This window comes from Hyposmocoma kahamanoa, unplaced genomic scaffold (assembly GCF_003589595.1).
Source record: "Hyposmocoma kahamanoa isolate Upper Pololo Valley unplaced genomic scaffold, ASM358959v1 210, whole genome shotgun sequence".
NCBI lineage: Eukaryota > Metazoa > Arthropoda > Insecta > Lepidoptera > Cosmopterigidae > Hyposmocoma > Hyposmocoma kahamanoa.
Window position 1 is genome coordinate 3098455 of NW_020653731.1, and position 19243 is coordinate 3117697.

Consider the following 19243-nt stretch of genomic DNA (forward strand, 5'->3'; position numbering starts at 1 on the left):
ATTACCTGATGGCCTGAATCCATACATGGATGTCTTTGGGCCGATGCACTCGCAGCTCGAACATCTCAGGTTCGGAAGGCCCACTGCAGATCAAGTAGAGTCCGCGGCCTTCTGCGCCGGCCTTCTCGCGAACTAGTAATTTCACCAAGGAAACCACGCCGGTCTGGAAGAGGGAGTTCGAATGCATTTGTAGGTTATGGAATATTATTCGCTAGAAAAAATATCAAGCGATCTATCCATCCACCAATATGAACAAAGTTCACTACGGCATCATCTGTTGCCAAGCAAAATCAAAATATTATATAGGAAAGCAAATTATACTTAAAATCTTCAAATTTTTAAAACATTCGTAGTAGTCATATTCAATCATCATTATCATCGAATAGACATAACGCTGCTTTTCAACAAGCTCAACCCAAAATTGATCCTTTTTTGACTTATTACTACGATTTATTCAAAAAAGGTTTTTTTAGTTATAATAATATATTTTATGTTTATATTTTATTGTGATTATGATTATAAGCTTTTCATTGATTAGAACCATCACATGTCACCATTGGGATGGTTTACGGTTCGTCAACTTTAGACGCAGATGCATCTCAGCTTTCTTCCTGATGAATTAGATGCTTTTAAGATAGACCACTATTATACAACATTATCCATATCTTACAATTTGGTAATAAATGTAGAAACAACTTGAAAGAACTAAACGGATCGCTCCCATTTGTCATCCAAAATGCAGAAGCAGTACAATAACCTTTTGTATATTTTTGGTACACGATAGTTTTAAACACTATAAATGGCAAAATTTTAATACTAGAAGTAATTTTATTATAGAAACGTATATACTTTCCCTTAAACAAATTTGTAAGTATGTGAAACTATTGAAAATAATATCAAGTTTACTTTTTTCCTCGTATTGATTTCTTTATTACTTTTCATGGAAGAAAATACTACTCCTCGTAACATGACGTACATCCCTAACCCGATATGAACATATGTATAAGTATGTAGTGTCACATTTCATAATATTTTAGGTTATGTGACATGTCCTAGCGTTTGGTCAAATAGTACGTATCATTTTGGAGTAATTGTTTGCTTTTTATTTAGAGTCTATATAGAATCTACATAGATAGTCTAATTGTAAATGTGTTACATATTATCGTATTGTTCCTTGAATTTATAAACGACAAACTTGCAAATTATTGTAGTGGTAAATACATGAAACCAGTGCAGAATAAACAAAGGAAGTGTAGTGCAATACCAACCTTATTGTCAGGTGTGAAGAAAGTATACTTATTGTTGTTATCGTGAAGAAAGAAGAGTACGTCAGTGAGGACGATCACGAGCAACGTCTGCATCTTGCTGCGACCCTGCATGAGTATGGCCACGCCCTCGAATCTACGACAACACGTGTGAGAGTGAGACAGACAATCTACAGTCACAGTCAAGTGTATACTATATTAGTGAGAGGGGGTGTATTTTTTTAATTTCCATAACTTCAAGATGTTCACAAAATTAATCTCAGGACTATATTACTAACATCATAATCAACAATTTTTGTTCCGTGACTTTGTGTAAAACATAATAACATTACCAAAAACAATCTTTAACTTTTGTTGTGCTGTCTAACATTTTTTAGATCTATATTTCTAGCAACACCTACTGAGTGCTGTCATTCACAAAAACAATTTTGGTAGTGGGCGCTTTCTTTTGCTACCGCACAGAGTTCACCAGCATTTAGAACGATCTATTTTTTTTATGATTATTGATATATTTGGTTTACCAACACTATTACATTGTGACTTATTTACAAGGTATACTGATTTGTGGTGTTAAATTTAATGCACAGCGAATTACATGTAAACACTTAAAAATATTAAGTAATAAATACATTATTGAAGTTAATGAAATTCAAAATTACATTTATGTTTTTTTTATATAGATAATTAATTAAAAATAAAAAGCCATAAAGGCCTAATTGTATGCATATCACCCAATTGTGAGCTGTGCAGTTAGTTATACAATCTTATGACATTTTAAATGTCCTAAATATAACAAACAGACTTACTTCAAACTCCTGTTCCCTTGCAAGATGTCGCTCTTCTTAAACTTGCGTCCACGGAATAATGCGAATGACTTCGCGTCGATTCTGTGGTAAATCTCCAGTTTCCTATCCTCGCGTTCTTTTGCTGCTACTTGGTTGTCGACGTCTACAAGGATTTCCTGTCAATATTTATTGAATTAGGAAATAAAAATAAAATTAATCACATTAACATTTTTTTAATGATATTAGTTAGCAAGAACAAGTCGTGCGCCTGGTGGTAAGCGAAACGTCTATTTATGACAATTGCAGTGCCACTCAGAGCTTTAAATCACATATATCTGAAGGGTACTGCCACTGCGCCCGTTACCCTGAGACATAAGTAGACAAGGCCTATGTGCTAGTAATTTTGCCAGCACTCTGCTCTTCAAAACCTGATCGCAGTAATGCTCACATTAGTGCTTGGCGGTAGAAATATGTAACTGGTACTAAAAGTAAGAATCGTGCTCCCCATCTATCTCCAATTCGATACCATCTAAAGGCAGATTTTTTTATTACTAAGATGAGATCTGAATTAACAACAACGCACACTCATAGAATGGATACACACATAGAACACCACAAGTTACACCCAAACTCACGAGAGAAATAAATGTAGGCCATACAACTCCCGGTCCGGGAATCGAACCCGGGACCTCCGCGTGGCAAACCAGTATGGTAATCGTTCTGCCACGGAGACAGTTAATTAATAATGTAACATACGTTGTATTGTATCTAGTCGAATTAAGAAACTTTCCTTTTGTTTTGAAGTCGGTTCCAAGTTGTACACTGTGCTTACCTTGACGCCGCATAGCGCTCTCTGCAGCAACTCCCTTTCAGCCATGTCGTCGCCTGCTGTTTTGAGGAGTGGCTCTAATAGTAGAGGGTACTTCGTGAGCCTCTGAGCTACGAACAGTACGCATTCAGGTACGCCCTGGAAAGAAATATATTTAACAAAATTTTATTTACAAAAGGGAATAAAGATGCTAACTTTAGGAGAATAAGATCTATTTGATTTCGAAAGAATACGCACTCGTAGTGTAATAAGGCTACTGAAAAATTACAACTTTTCAGGAGAGAGGTTAAAGATTCCACCAATGAAATTAGCCGATAACCTTTTTGTGCTTAAATAGACAATTGCAAAATTTCACAATTTGTTAAATTCCTTGTTATTTCCATGACGTTTATGTGATAAAATCATTTTTAACATACAATCACATATGGCTTTAGTATATCAAGACTACGGACCAACTTTTCTTGCTAGCGTTTCACCATTACTTTACGACGCTAATTGCTGTTACGGACCGCGCAAAATATTTTTAAATTAATTTTTAAAATGTTACTTCTTGTGATCACTAGGGGCACTGTACAATGTGCCATATTAAACTGTGAAGCGTCAGTGAAAACAATCATTGTAAATTGAGGCTATCGGCGCAAAAGTGGTGTAACCCCATGAAAAGCATTATAGACTTTTTTATTTACTTTTATATCATAGTAATCATAATATGATCAATATATAATAATAATTATTTTTTACATGAAAATAGCATCCAAATATGAGAAAATCCCAGTCTAGTGAGCGTGACCTGCAACATCAAGCCACTCGATGGAGGGAAAGGAGAGGACAGCTGTATTTAAGCCCGCCACGCAGGCAGCGCGCTCTCTATTTCTTTACACCACTTTTGCGCTGATAGCCTTAATTTATGGTTACCCTGTACACGTAGAGCACGTTATAGTCTGTCAAAATATGAGGAGGAAGGGGTACCTTCTTGCGCAGCAACGGGTTCTGCTGGCACTTGCGGATGAAGCGCGCCAGGCGCGGCTCACGGGTACAGCACTCCTTGAACACCTCCACGGCGTCGCGGTGCCGCGAGCAGAACTCGCCTGTCGGTCAATTAGGACAAACATTGCTTAACACAACCGGTATATTTAGGATGAGATTTATAAAACTAATTTTAAATTTAACTAAGCAAAAACGGCGAGCTAATGTACTTTTTCGTGTTTACAAAACGAATATTGTCTAAGTTCAAGCAAGAAATTAAATTACACTTTGAGTTTACTTCGTAATCATTCGTGTCATTTGTGGTAGTCAAATAAATGTATTTTCTTCCTTTTGTTTATAATTTCTTGCTTAGTCGAAGGCGTCGAACGATGATGATGAATTTTTATGAGTCTTAAGATTGAAGCGTGAAACTCCGATACATAATCTCGTATTCTATAAAAACTCACCGTAAGCAGCCTTAAGCTTATTCATAGCAGGCGGCGCAAAAGTATCAGCCAATATATCAGCTACAGACGCGACCTGGGGTGAGGCCCTTTGGCGATTCCGCAATTTGGTCAACAGAGACGCGTGGAGGGTCCACAGTTCGTCTATTCGGGGGAACATTCGCGAGACTTGAGCGGCAGATACACCCGCAAAGCGCAACATGCCTTCCACGAACATCTGTAAGGAGAAATAAGAATGGTGAACCAACATACGGTTGACATAGCAAGCGCCCGAGTTAAATGCAGTCGGGGTCTGAAGTAAATACTGAGAGCACCTCATACGCCCGCAGTGTAGTGCTGTCCTTAATGATTGTAAGCTAACCGATCGCTTACTCAAGTCGCAACGCAATTTAATTTTTGTTTGAGAAAATGACTGAGCCGGATCCTTCAAGATCAGTTACAAAAACACGTATTTTTATTCATCGCCAAGGTGAACTTTTATTTTTATGTAAAGAAGGAGGCAAACGAGCAGACGAGCCACTTCATGGGAGGTGATCATCGTCGACCATGGACATTTGCAACATCAGATGAACTGCCTATACGTAGACAGTCTTTGAGAGCTCTGTAAACACGCTTTTTGAAGAACCCCATGTCACAGCGCAAAGGAAATACTTCAAGGGGAAAATTTCATTCATTCTACATCTTGTAGGTGCGAGGAAGGAACGAAGCATCAAGAACCAGGCATCTAAGATGTGGTGATGGACTCTACTCCTTTGGCGGGAGGTGCGATACTGGAAACGAGACGGTGGCATCAGTTCGAAAAGTTCTTCACAGCACTCCCCATTATAAAGACGGTAGAACACACACAGAGAACCAACGTCTCTCCGTAGGCTAAGGGGCTCCATACCGTCTACGAGTTTAGGATCATCGGCAATACGACAGCCCTACGTTGGATGAAATCAAGGTGAGGTAGTAGTGTATACTTGAAGAAAGGCAAAACAAGTTTTTGACCCTATCTTTAAATTATTATTTCGGCAGAGCGATATTTAATAGAAATATTATTTCTGAGATTATTTATAGAAACAAAAGTGTGATAATTTTTTTTTATACTTTTTGTTTATATAAGGGCTTTGATCGTCATTGAACATATCAACCTCATTAGATTGTTTTTCTTCTTTTGTTTTACTTCAAGAAAACACTTAATAAAATCCAGACAGATAAATCACCCAATTTCACCAGCACCCTTATTATCCTTCAAAACCGGAACACAGGCTTGGCGACAGAAATAGGTAAGCTGATAGTACTACCCTGGATAAACTCTTTCACAAGGAACTCTACTGCTACGAAAATATATTATCTTTCTTCCGATTTAGAGGGGACCTGAGCCGTGGGTCGTATATGAGATGCATGGTCATAACGTTGGAACTATTTACTGCTGGGCAGGACAATCACTGCTTTGGAATTCAAGTAAGTTGTTAGTGTGCAGTCAAACCTAAATGCTGAACTGTATAAGAGCTGGTTGAAACATATTCCGTATTTCCGACTCAGTATTGCCATTTAAATCACAGTTTCTCCTAATTTGTTGTAAAATGTTTAGTGTTGCCATTTAGCTGATAAAGTAGCTGAAACAGCAACACTGAGCAGAAAGGTTGAAAGTCAATGTCACTTGAAAAATCTTTAAATTTACCTTAAGCTCTTAACCGGCTGGGGTAAATATAACTCAACTACAAAATATGTACTATACCATAACTATGTATTATATATTGCACAATACTTTTAGTAGCATTAGAGCTTGTGAAAGAGTTCGTCCATAGAAGTACACACCTTACCTATTTCTGCCACTAGCAGTAATGTAAAATTTATTGCGTTCCGGTTTCGAAGGGTATAAAGGGTGCTGGTGAAATAGCCACATGGAATTTGTCAAATTATGTCTCAGGGTGTAATTTAAACATCTGCAACTGTTAGGGACAGGCGTGTCGCTTTCCACCAGGCACACGACTTGTTCGTCCCGTCACTTAGTATTATTAAAAAAAAACTTCTACATTTCAATCACGCTGTTACGGCTGAACTATTTCGGATACCTTGGTCGTCTTTTAAAATTATCGATTGTTTGTTTACTGATAGATTATGAGTAAAAAGACACAGATTGAATTGGTAACTTGAGATTTATTTTGACTCTAACACCTCAACGGTGCCATCCTAGGTTAAAACGATCAATATAAAAAGGTTTATATTAGTGCCATCGTGTGACGAACTAACTATTTCAACTGTTCGGTTTATATTCTTTCCAACATTTGCTAATTTGATAACGTCCTAAACATACCTTTTGCATGAGCCTTATTGTAAGACAATGGTGTTTCTCAGTCAATATGAGCTCGTATATGTGCTCTTGGCGTTTTGTTTCTCTATCTCCAAGGTGTCTGAAAATTAAAAAATGTACAGTAATGAGTTTTACGCCGAAGGAAAACATCGTGAGGAATTCTTGGACGATATATAAGCAATATATATGTACAAACACACATATATATACTCCTTTATAAATTTATAACTAAATATTATGTATAAATAAAACATACATACATATAAGCACACGCCCTTGGAGGGTTAGGCAGAGACCATGGAACGCTATCTTACTCTATCCTGACACAACTTTCGAGCCTCACATACATCAACTACTCTTTTTATACCATTTCTTTTATTCTTGTCACTTGGGACTCCAGCTTTTTTGAGGACATCACTGATCTGGTCAATGTAAGTCCCTCTGTGACGTCTTCTTAAACCCTTGCATCCACATTCGCATGATAAATCCGTTTGGTAATTCTTCTTCATCGAGAAATAGAGACGAAATGTCATTTAATTTGTCTGGAAACTATTCTGCCAAATCATTACGGTGACAATTGCGCTCTGTTTGGCCAGCCCGAATTCAAAACGATTGACGGGTGTCGTCAATTGTTTCACTTCAAAACGACGAGTCTGACTTGAGCTTTGCTATGATGGACGTAAATTGCAAAATTACATATCTAATATTTAATTACCGATGAAATGTGATTTCGTTTGTTTTGTAATTAGATGTTTTGCTGTTTTTCCCACACCACCGAATGGATAAGCCGCCATTGTTAGGGTATTATCTTTATTACAATAAATACAGAATATTTTGAAATATACCGAAACGTACACACAGGTCAGTTGTTGGCGATGTACTGTTTCAGTTTTCTAATTTGTTATGTCAGCGCAAACGAGAGTTGATATTTAAAAGTGATATAAGGTCCAATTTACCTGATGAGTTGCTAGGGTTGGATGGCGCTTATTTCCTCTCTATTTCTGGTTAAATACCCGATGTTCATCTTACATCCATCCGCTCTACATGCCCAAACCACCTCAATATTCCTTTTACTATTCTAGTCACTACTCTTCTACCTCTTTCAAGTCACATTTTCTACGTATTATTGTATTATTCACTCTATCACTCAACTTTATTCATACATATACAAAACATAAAACAGTTACGCCCAAATTAAAATGTTTCCATATCGGTACTACTCGAAATCAAAACCAGATATTTTTAATGTGCTACAAAAAATTTGTGATTCTTTACATACAAGAAAAATAAAACAATTCTATTGGTTAGCTTATGTTACAATTACTCGTATATCGCGATATACACATTTCTAAAAGTGCGTAATGTTTCTTATGTTCATAAAAAATTACGATAGAAACACAAGTTAGTATTCTACCAAAGGTTTTAGAAACACAAGTTAGTTTTCTACCAAAGGTTTTCGTTCCACATACTAAGTATAAAATTTTGCTTACTTGGCAAGACCCTTCGGAGCTCCAGCGGCCCACGTGTCAGGTTCTGAAGCCCCCAGACCGAGTATCTTGGCTTCCTCGCCTAGCTGTTCAGGAGTCAGGTATACCTCCGGCCATTCTGTCACGCCTGCGTCGTCTGATGCACTAAAAAATTATGTAAATGTTTAAAACTCTTATTGTAAATTTTCATAAGTAATTTGAGAAGCCTATGTAGAAATTTGTCTACAAAATTTGGCCCCAATTATTATTATTATGCCACTGACCGAATCTATTCGACTAAAATGCAAATTCGGTTGATTCTGAAATGCTTATACGATGAAGAAAATTTGAGCATTAGAGGTTTGTACAACTCAATGGATAAATTAGAAGTCCTTACATTGACCTCGCAACAATCAACATTGACAATATAAATGTTATTGCGTTCCAGTTTTGAAGAGCTATGGGTGCTGGTGAAATTACAGGCACATGGGACTTGTCAACTTATGTCTCAGGGTGACGGGTGCAGTGGCAAAGCCACTCACATCTTTGCGATTTAAAATTCTAAGTGGCACTGCCACTGTCGCTTACCACCAGGCTGTTTGTTCGTCCCGTCACTTGATATCCTAAAAAAATATCTTAGAGCATAGGTTCCCAAACTTTTAGCCTCACCGCCCACTTAAGCAAGATTAGACTTAAGCCCAAAAAAAATAATCGAAAACACGTATTTTTTTATATTAACTTAACACAAAAAAATCACAAGGAAAAAAATATGTAGTGTAGTTTATATACATAATTAAGTTTTTTTTTTTTAATGCGTTAGCGCCCCCGGACACATCAACGCCCCGTAGTTGCTTCCGAGTCCCCTACCATTGAAGTGTTATAATTGCTTGAATATAAAATTTGAATGTTCTGGGTTATACCGCTAGACTAGCGTGTCAAACCAAAAAACTGTAATCTATACTAGTATAGTGTTTTGTAATTTCTTTACAACAAGAATATTTAAGCAATTATCAATGCAAAACAAATGTATTGGTTTTTAACATAGAAAAAAAACTTATTTTGCAAAGTATAATAGACAAAGTAATTGAAATACATTTTTTGTGTTATTAAACTAAAAAATTACAAAAAACCGAACAATCCTTGTTGCAGTAATTTTTCACAATGGTGTTATTGATATTACAGTGCATTGGTTTGACACGGTAGTAGGGATCATCGACTGTTTTTCAATTTTTTCCTAAATTATGGTCTCAGAACTATTTAAAGCAAGGAATGTTTCGGTGACGTCAGCTCTTGTACGTGAATAGTTTGGTAATAAATATGGTGTAATAGTAATTATGTCTTTTGTATTCTGCCGTTTGTTCAATAACGGTTAATAATGAACTTCTTTTCAGTGTCTTGATGGCTTTTAATAAGATCGACATTACAGTACTTACTTGCTTTGGTCGTGTTTATGATCTGATCCATCCTTTTCATCGTTGTACACGCTCGTGCTGAAAAAATAAGTCAACTGTCACATTTAAATAAGCAGTCGGTTATGGCAACACTGAACAATCGGTGTTATAACATGAAAAAGAAACGGGGGCAAATTCAATCGACGTACAAATGAGATTTTGAAGGGGTTTGGCGAAGAAGAAAAACATTTTAAGGTAATTTTTGCCTATGGTAGTTTTTACATACATGTAAATAAGATTATATTTAGTAACCATTTTCGAAATAATAGTAAAAAAAATATACTAATACACTGTTTTTAATTTGTAAATTTATATAAAATAAGTGTCCTTTTGATTTTAATTTAACAAGACTAAATTACTAGCACCTTTTTCAACCTGTATTAATTTAACTGTTCAAAGAAGTCTATGCCTTAGGTAGCGCAAGGGGGCGATAGCAGTGCAACAGTCTATGACTCAGCTGGTGCTAATTTTTGTGGTATATAATGAAGTAAAGTCGATTAGAGATATACATGGTAATGGAAGTTCAGACAAACCAAAATTCACAAAAATCTCTTTTCTTATTATTGAAACCTTTCATTTTAGTTAAAAGCTAAAAATTTTGATATATACGCTTCCCCATAAATATTTTGTTTTTATTGAATATCATAATGTTTTTTACTATAATGATATTTTACTATAACTATATTCAGTAGAGTTTCCTTACCTATTTCTGCCGCCAAGCAGTAATGTGAGCATTACTGCGTTCCGGTTATGAAGGGTAAGGGTGCTATACTGGTGAAATTACAGGCACATGGGACTCGTCAACTTATGTCTCAGGGTGACGGGCGCAGTGGGAGTACCCCTCAGATCTTTGCGATTTAAAGCTCCGAGCGGTTCTACAACTGTCATGGATAGGTGTGTCGCTTACCACCAGGCTAACGACTTATTCGTCCCGTCACTTGTTAAGAAGTAAATATGTATTTTTTGTGAAAATAGTCCACTAGTTTATTATTTTTGTTATTATAAAGAAAAATTCCACCTGCTGACTCACTCCGTAGCTCTGAATATCCCACAAATAGAACTTGTCGGTGTAACAGAATGGATAGTGAACAATACGCCACCTCTACCTTCGGCACGGACTTGCTTAAACAAATATTCTACATAGTATAAAGGAGACAGCAATATTGTTAGTATTGCAAAATTAAACTTTTTCAGACATAAGAACTAAACCTACTGGAAAATAATATTATAATAGTGAAGTTACCCTCATACCGAAATTATGTAACTGTATATACCAGAGGAGTGTAGCAGATGGAGGTTCATAGTGTCTGTTTACCCCAGTGGGAAACAGGCGTGATATATGTATGTCTACATATTTCTTACCAAATGCTACATTTTAACACTGTATTCTAGACGGTTATATACTAAGTACTATATTTCATGGGATGTATAATATTATAGAGCCTAATGTAAGCTGTACACTTTTTCATAATTATTTTTATATTGAAAATTTTACCTAAATAATCTCAAAACAGAGTACGAGAAAAACCGACCTCAAAAGTCATTCATCCCCTTAGAGGTGCCAACCTTAGAGGTGGAATATTTTCTTCAAATTTAAAACGGACCACCAGTGAGGTACTCTCTTTCCATAAAAAGGATCATCATAATCGGTTCACGAATGCCAGTGTCATCGCGTAACATACAAAAAAAATACAGTCGAATTTGAGAACCTCCTCCTTTTTTGAAGTCGTTAAAAAATTTATTTGTAACTTTTGTGATGTTTAGTTCCACAGTAACCAATAACGTTCGAATCTAAAATAACAGCGCTATGCCACGGTTGTTATAAGTTTGACCTCAATGTTTAAATGTCAACTGAGGAGATTTTGAATTAAAATAATACGAGACAATAATATGGCTAGAGTAAATTAATAAAATCGCCCTAAATGCACGCAGCTTTCCCTCATTGACTATGCTAGTAGTACATTGGGCATAGCTTGCGTCCTTGGGTTTCCCAGTCGATCCACGAACGTTTTGGAAACAATTTTCTGGGATGTCACGGATCTTAGATTTCAACTCTGAAGGGTACGAATAAGAAGTTATATATAGCTATACATTCAAAGTCACGGCCATATTATGAACGTTTTACTTACATTATATACGTTACAGAGCTTCGGTACAGGTGGTACCTAACACATCATCAGCAAAAGCCTAAATAATAAAAAGAAGCGAAACTGTTAAATGACGTCACAAAAATTAAACGCATGCAATGGACCGACAACGATGTCCGAAAATACAAAAAGAAGAATCCTAAAACAACAATTAAGTTTATTTCGAGTCGATAGAAAAGTGGTTAGTTTATTCAAAGGTAACTTGAATTGCGTAAACAAAAATTTGTCTTAGCATTATAGTAATAAAAAAATACTTTCTGCACATTTTGTATAGTAAGGACAAATTTGAATATACAATCTTTCTTTTTATTTCTGGCAAAGATTCTTCCATTTCACTGATAAGGTTGTGTCCCAAAATTAGACTACACTATTTTATTACAACCCGTGTATACTCCGTAATAAATTGTTAATTATTAAGAGAAAAACAAAGAATATTTAATTTTCTCTAAGGGCGCGTTCCCGTAATGTCGTAACGTTTTATTTATCGTTGGACGACTGTCGCGTCTAGCCTGTTCCCATATCATGACTATCTGTCGTGACTGTGTCGTGGACGTTTATTTTATCGCTGGACAGTGTCAGTTGTCGTAACATCAAAAAAGTCGTGAACGACAGTTAATCGTGTTGTCCTAAGTGTGAACAACTCTATTTAAATATACATGCCACGACACTTTTAACTGCACGACTATCTGTCGTCACGACATAATGGGAACGAGCCCTAATTCGTGTTTCTAAATACTCTGGTTTTTCAGAACCAGGGTAAACGTTTTATCGTTTATACAGTAACAGGAAACACGTATTTTATAATAATTAGATATTATATCTAATTACCCAAGGTTCGGAGGTGTCTGGTGAAGGAGGGTCCGGGCTTAATTCCCGATAGGACCAATTTGGAAAATAAACTGTTCGAAATTGGTTCTGGTCTGAGTGTTCCAGATAGTGCCCTAGTTGCTATATATAGTACCAGACCTGTTAACACAGATTTAAAGAGAACAAGTGTTTAGTGTGGTCACCTGGCACATTATTATTATTATTTTCCGATTTTTATCTCAGCCGTTGGCTGGTTTAACCATCCTTCCAGACCGAAATCAAATAAATGCAGTATGGTGTGTATTTATGTGGAAGGTGTGCAATAAGAGCCCACTTCGTCCTCTTCCTATTGCATGAACTTTCTGACAATTCATCATGTATAATGTTAATACATTATGTAATGTAGAAGGGTTTCTGTAAAACCCATGAAGCCTGTTGTGGAAAGAACAATAAGGACAAATATACTTTATCTTTATTATTATTATTTTGGATATCTATTTTAGACTCTCACCTCTCCCAAGGCCTAAAAAATTAAATATTGTTATTATTATTCCGATTTGAACCCCTATACTATGTAAACTTTATACTTGTATCTCAATCTACAATGTTACCTTGAATAGACAACCGTAAATAGATATCGAGCGAAACATAAAACGTTATTACTTGGTAACTACGATAGTAGAAATCTATTTCAAGATAGAAAGATACACAAGTAAGGCGTGTGAATGATTTGACAACAGTATTTGTGTGTTGATGAAATCACCTAACTTAGTAAATGATCTTGTCACAATATACTAAAATGAATACCCCATCCAGTACGATTACCTTGAAGCGACCACGTCCTCGCTTATTTAAGGCAAGTATACGATTATCAAGTGGTCTTTTATAAAGAAAATAAAACCAAGTATAGTTCAAAATTTCATTTAGAATTTCACGAGGCAACTCTTTGAACTGTGCCTATTCTTGACAGTCATTGTCACATATTCTTTTAGTGGCAAGGTATAAGCGTTTACAATAAGCAGAGATAGTAGGCAGAATGTAATTTACCTAAACTTGTACGGTAATATATACAGAGTGGGTACGACCTCCCTCTGAAATACCGAAAGTATTTAAAAGAAAAGTTTTATTAGGGCGCTTTTATTCGACACGAATTTCACCGCGCACACCTCGCGCGGCCGCCGCGCGGTCTAAGAGCGGAATCCGCGTTGCCGCCGCGCAGCGATCGCGTGCGTCTAACTGTCATGGCAAAATACGCTCTACATGTTTAGCTTTTACGTTTTAATTTAAATGAGCGTTCGGGGCACGCGGGCTAGTCTGGCTTGAATTTGATCTGCGCGGCGGCCTGGCGGCGGCCCGGTGTACTTTTATTGAGAGGAATTTAAATGTTGTTGCATAATAAATGGAATCAGATTCGCCATTAATGTACACGAAGGCGTGGTGACTAGTCGGTCGCCGCGTGAAAACTTTCTTCTCGTGTAACTGGGCGCTTACTGTACAAATATTAATAAATAGAGGAGATTCTTCGACATTTGGATGTCGCCACTAATTTGAGTAAAAAACTTCCAGTCTGTTCTTCCAAGTTTTATGTAATAGATTTTACCACGTGCCAGCCATGTTAATTGGAACCGACGGTACTCATCAACACAAAAAGTTTAAACTATCAGATATTTCCAAGCAGTCGGACTCAACTCCTAGAAACGGATCGATAGTATCGATGTTTTTCTACCATAATCTTTTTTTGATAGAAACGCATCGGTATTATCTGATGGTTTTGGCTACACCACCGGACAAAAGGACGAGCAGAAGGCTGAGGGCACCCAGGTGGGCACGGACCTCGACTCAAGACGATATTGGACACTTCCACCAGAAGGGCGAGCTGCAGGAGAGGACTGTCATTTTGTGTATACTGGTTGACTCTACCATAATGAAAATTCGCCCGAGGTAGTCACCATTCGAGAGAAAATCTTACGACTTAAATGAGTCAATGCTATTTAGCGGATTTTTAGGGAACTACATGATGAACAAAGTTGCTTAGAGAAATCCATCGGATAAAATAGATTTATAATAATATTGTTATTTACCTTTTATTATATTTATATTATTTTTAATCATTCCGGGATTTCAAGGGGAGGTATTATGATTATCTGATATTACGATTTCAGTTGATATTTAAAATTTGCTTTTTACAATGTTTAAAGTACTTGCGAAACAAAAACTTTACACAAACGATTTTTAGACAGCTTCTGCTTAATTATATGACAGTAACCCATGGGAGTTATCCATTTAGCAGAGGCTATTTCTACCTATTGTGTTCTAAACAATTAGATGTAAATGATATATATGACCAAATTTCTATTTGCAAAGAGCACCCCTGGTTTTTTCACTCGTTTTTCTTAGAGGAGTTACCGTACGAATGAGTAATAATAGTGTTTAATCAATATGACGATTTTAAGTGTAATTTGCAAAGATATGAAATAGTTTAATTTTGAATTTAAACAAACAACCAATTCTGTAAAATTTGTTGTTCAGTATCATGGATAGAGACATCCCATGAAACAGACGTACTGATTCTAACTGACCTGTACTTAAAAGTGTATAAGAGCGATCGTATTTTTGTGGACGAGACGGCAATATTTTCTGTCTCGTGTATTTAATAAATGCAAAATTTCACACTTTAAAACCCTAGCTCTATTTACTTTGAACGTCGAAATAAAACGTAAGTAAATTAATAAGGAACATTCGAAAACAATAACAAACGTAAAAAATAACTCATGCAACAACTTCAAAAATCGACCAATTCAATAAATATTTCAAACGATCCAAACGTAATCACAACTGACTGAAAAAAAAATTTTAAAAAATTAACCTAACCATACGTCTCGAGTACCAGGACATCATACGCGCAATGGTGATCACGAGGAGAGAAAGAGACAGAACGAGACGATGGATGTATGTATGTATGATGTAAGAAAGAAAGAGGCAGCGCGATTTCGCAGCATTCACGCGACTTACTGGACGCCGAGTTTGGTTGCGACGCGCCGCCACGGCGAGTAGCATCCGGACTTCTTGCTGTGTGCGCGAAATACGAACACACGATTGTACTAGTGTGCGTGTTAGATTTTGGACGCTATGACGTGATTGGATGTGTTGAGGTGGCATTTCGTTTTTTTTTTTACATTTTGTTAAGATTCCATTTGTTGCTAGTAACATCTTGGATTTTCATTGTTATTCACCAAAATAATTGTTCTCAAAAACCTTTTTTACATTAAACAGCTTTTATTAAAATGAGGCCTCAGCGTATTTATAAGAAAATTTTGTAATATAATAATTATAACAAAACTGTAATACATGGTGTATTACAGTTAAGATCTTTTAAAGAAAAGAAAATTATGGAGTTTTAATTCTGAAAATGGCACCTCAACCGCCCCAAAATATGATTTGCTTTATAAGAAGACATTTTTGCTCACCGGAACCAATTGTTTGTAAAAAATTGTAAACACAAAAAACCTAATATAGCTTAGAATAAAACCAAAACAGGAAACCTAAAAAAATTTTAGAAGATATTAAGAAAAGATAGCAATGGAACATAGCAAAAAGAGGAAATTATAAAAAAAACGTGTAGTTTTTTAATAAGAGTAGAATAATAACTATGTAAAACCGCCGTGTCACATACTTGTGTATCTTCTTATAATTAAATCATAAAATACCTTTCGGCACTCATTTGTTCCACCTATAATTCGTAAAAAAAATTGTTGCAATTTTACAAAGTTCTGTTTACAATAAACGATTGGAAATAATTTTATATTACCTCTACTGATATGGTATTTAAATAATACCAACAGTAGTTCAAAAAACCCCAACTGACATTTTGTTTCGCATCAAAATGCATTATGGATACGCTGAACTCGATAAAGATTTCAATATGACGGACAAGATGGCCGCACACATGAAATGTATCGCTTCCTAAGGCATTTCTTAGGCGAATTGTAATAATAAGTTGTCAATAGAGATAATAAAAAAAATTAAAACCACTTTTTTAACCCAATAATCTTGCAAACATACAAAATTGTTGCACATTATGATGGCTCGCAAAACAAATCCAAAATGCAATCAGCGTAAGGCGCTCCCCAGTCAACCCTTGGCTTGCCAATAAAAAAAAGCTGCAAAACATATGCCATACAAATTCAAAACACTTTTGTTTTTAATTTATTTATTTCTACACTAAAACGTAGCCTCATCTTTAGTAACACAGGGTTCAATTTGAAATATATTTTTTTATAAAAACAATATGATTAATTTTCTGAATTACTAAAATGTGGAAAACGAAAAAATTTTCTTCAATTATGTACTCATTGTCAATAATAAAGGCAAAAATAAAGAGACTTATTTTGCCATGCTATCATTAATCGAATAAGATATGTAATATAAACTTCTGTTTGAGAAAATATACCATATGGCCACAAATTAGTGCAGAAAAACACTGTACAATTTTTTTAAAATTCATTTATAGATTAATTTTTAAAACGTGCCAGTCACTGAGTTTTATTGTTTGTAAAAGTTTAAGTTCCAACTTCTTCTGTTAGAGTCCCTTTTTAAATGGAAATGGACTTACCTGTTCGAGTTCTGCGATTGGCCAGACACTGAGCTGCGTTTACTGCTTTTGCCGCTAGCTGCACTCAATGATTTTCCGACCGATGACTATAAAAAAAAACAATGTATCACACATGTTTGTACCCACAGATTAATATTTAAGTCGTATCATACAGTGATAATTTACATCTTGTGTATTGAAAGCAATAAAACAATCAGTACGAATCATAATTAGATGTCCGAAATGTAAACCAAGAAATGTCATTGTCAAATTGTGAACGCAGGTGTACCATACCTTCTATTTTTAACTATAATAAAATATAATAATTTGAGTAGGAGGAGGTTCTCATTTTCTACAATTATAATATATTACAAAATATTAATAATAAACAGAAACATTAACAACAATACAAAATAATTAAATAAACGCACTAACACACAAGAAAACATTCGAGTAAGAGAAACGAAGAAGAGACACGACAAAATGGCGGCATAAAAAATGATTTTGATGCCCACTGTGTTACCAGTGTCACAAAATTATTTACGACCTTAAATGTAGCATTATATTATAATTCATGTATTAAACGTAACTGTTTTAGTAGCAGAAGAGCTCCTTGTAAAAGAGTTCGTCCAGGATAATACTGCGTGATTAGTAACCTTACCTATTTCTGCCGCCAAGCAGTAATGTCAGCATCGTTTTCTGTGCTGTCTCCAACACTATTTTTGCTGCACTTCAATAATATGCTGCCTACCGATAGCATTCACTGTTACGCGGATACCACTGATACTACACTGGCCATGCTAAATCTCCTTGATCTTTCGTAGAGGAGAGCCGTAAAAAACTTGTGTCACAAACAGAAAAAACTCTGGAGATAATTTTTGATTGGAGACGACTAAACTTAGTCCAATTTAACCCCATCAAGACACAAGTTTGCGCGTTCACTGCTAAAAAGACTCCATTTGCTGCAGACCTCCAGTTCCAGAACAAGCTATTAAATATCTCGGAGAGCATCGGGATCCTTGGTGTCGACATCTCTCATAACGTTCAGTTCCGTAGTCACTTAGATGGCAAAGTCAAGCTGGCGTCAAAAAGCTCGGTGTGCTCAACGGGGCTAAGCGGTATTTCACTTCGGAGCAGAGACTGCTACTTTATAAGTCACAGTCTGTCCCCACATGGAATACTGCTACCATCTTTAGGCAGGAGCTCCTCATGCCAGCTTGGACCCTTCGACGCGGTTCAAAGACGGGCGATGAGAATTGCTGACGATCCTGTGCTTACAGACGATATTGAATCATTGTTGGAGGAGACTTTGCCTCCCTATGCCTGTGCCGCAGGGACTCTCTTCAGAAAGTCCCTGCGGATGCGCGTTAGATGTTGCGGCGGAGCCTGCCAACAGATCCGCCGCAGGAGGTGGGGAGGCAGCCACTAAACTTCTCAGTTGAGTGGATGATGTCCTGGCCCACTCATGACCGCTAGGTAGCGGACTCGAGGGAGTCCGTTGCCCAGCATAGAGGGGCCCGAGATGGAAGGCTCGTCTGATATTCGGCGAGCCTCACATTCGGAGTCGGGGGACCGATGTGTCTCCCTTCTCGGGGAGGGGCTACGCAGGGCGCGGCCAGCTGCAGGTGGGGGCGCGGACGGGTGCAATACCGTACCTGTACTCCCATCTACAGCGGAAAGGAAGAACACTCCGGGGGTTCAGTGCGGTCAGTCTGGACCTCTTTAGGGTTCAGCACAGTCCCACATAACCCCGGTTCTGCACCCGCGGGACCGATTGATCTTTGCGACACTGCAACTGTTATGGACAGGCGTGTAGCTTACCATGAGGCGCATGACTTGTTCGTCCCGTCACTTGATGTTATAAAAAAAACTAAATTAAGTAAAAATATACCAATATGGTAAAATGTTAATTATAGTACGTTCTATAAGATTACAGCCAGAAAAAAGATTTTAAGCTCAGTTATCTCCTTGTTTATATTTTTGATATCTAATTGTGATTCATACTATAATGTATTGTCCTATATTACTAACCTTTGACGTCTTAGGCTTATTGCATTCAACAATGTAGTCTTTGCACATATTTTGATGTACCGTCATTGTACAATCTGAAATAAATAGGATTCAATCTTTTAATTTTTTTTCACCGATACACAGATACGTTATAAAGCAAAGC

At 36.6% G+C, this 19243-nt stretch overlaps 1 protein-coding gene across 1 annotated transcript in view; it reads right to left on the bottom strand.

Annotated features, from left to right (window-relative positions):
• LOC113227444 (rho guanine nucleotide exchange factor 18) overlaps positions 1–19243 on the bottom strand; it is a 54875-nt gene that overhangs the window by 24857 nt on the left and 10775 nt on the right. Inside the window, exons 7-17 of the mRNA XM_026460371.1 lie at positions 19102–19175; positions 17092–17177; positions 9508–9564; positions 8099–8239; positions 6612–6708; positions 4313–4526; positions 3849–3967; positions 2883–3017; positions 2072–2226; positions 1269–1401; positions 6–163 (exon numbers count right to left, since the gene is read on the bottom strand). Coding sequence (XP_026316156.1) covers positions 6–163; positions 1269–1401; positions 2072–2226; positions 2883–3017; positions 3849–3967; positions 4313–4526; positions 6612–6708; positions 8099–8239; positions 9508–9564; positions 17092–17177; positions 19102–19175 — 1369 coding nt within the window. The remainder of the gene's footprint in view (positions 1–5; positions 164–1268; positions 1402–2071; positions 2227–2882; positions 3018–3848; positions 3968–4312; positions 4527–6611; positions 6709–8098; positions 8240–9507; positions 9565–17091; positions 17178–19101; positions 19176–19243) is intronic.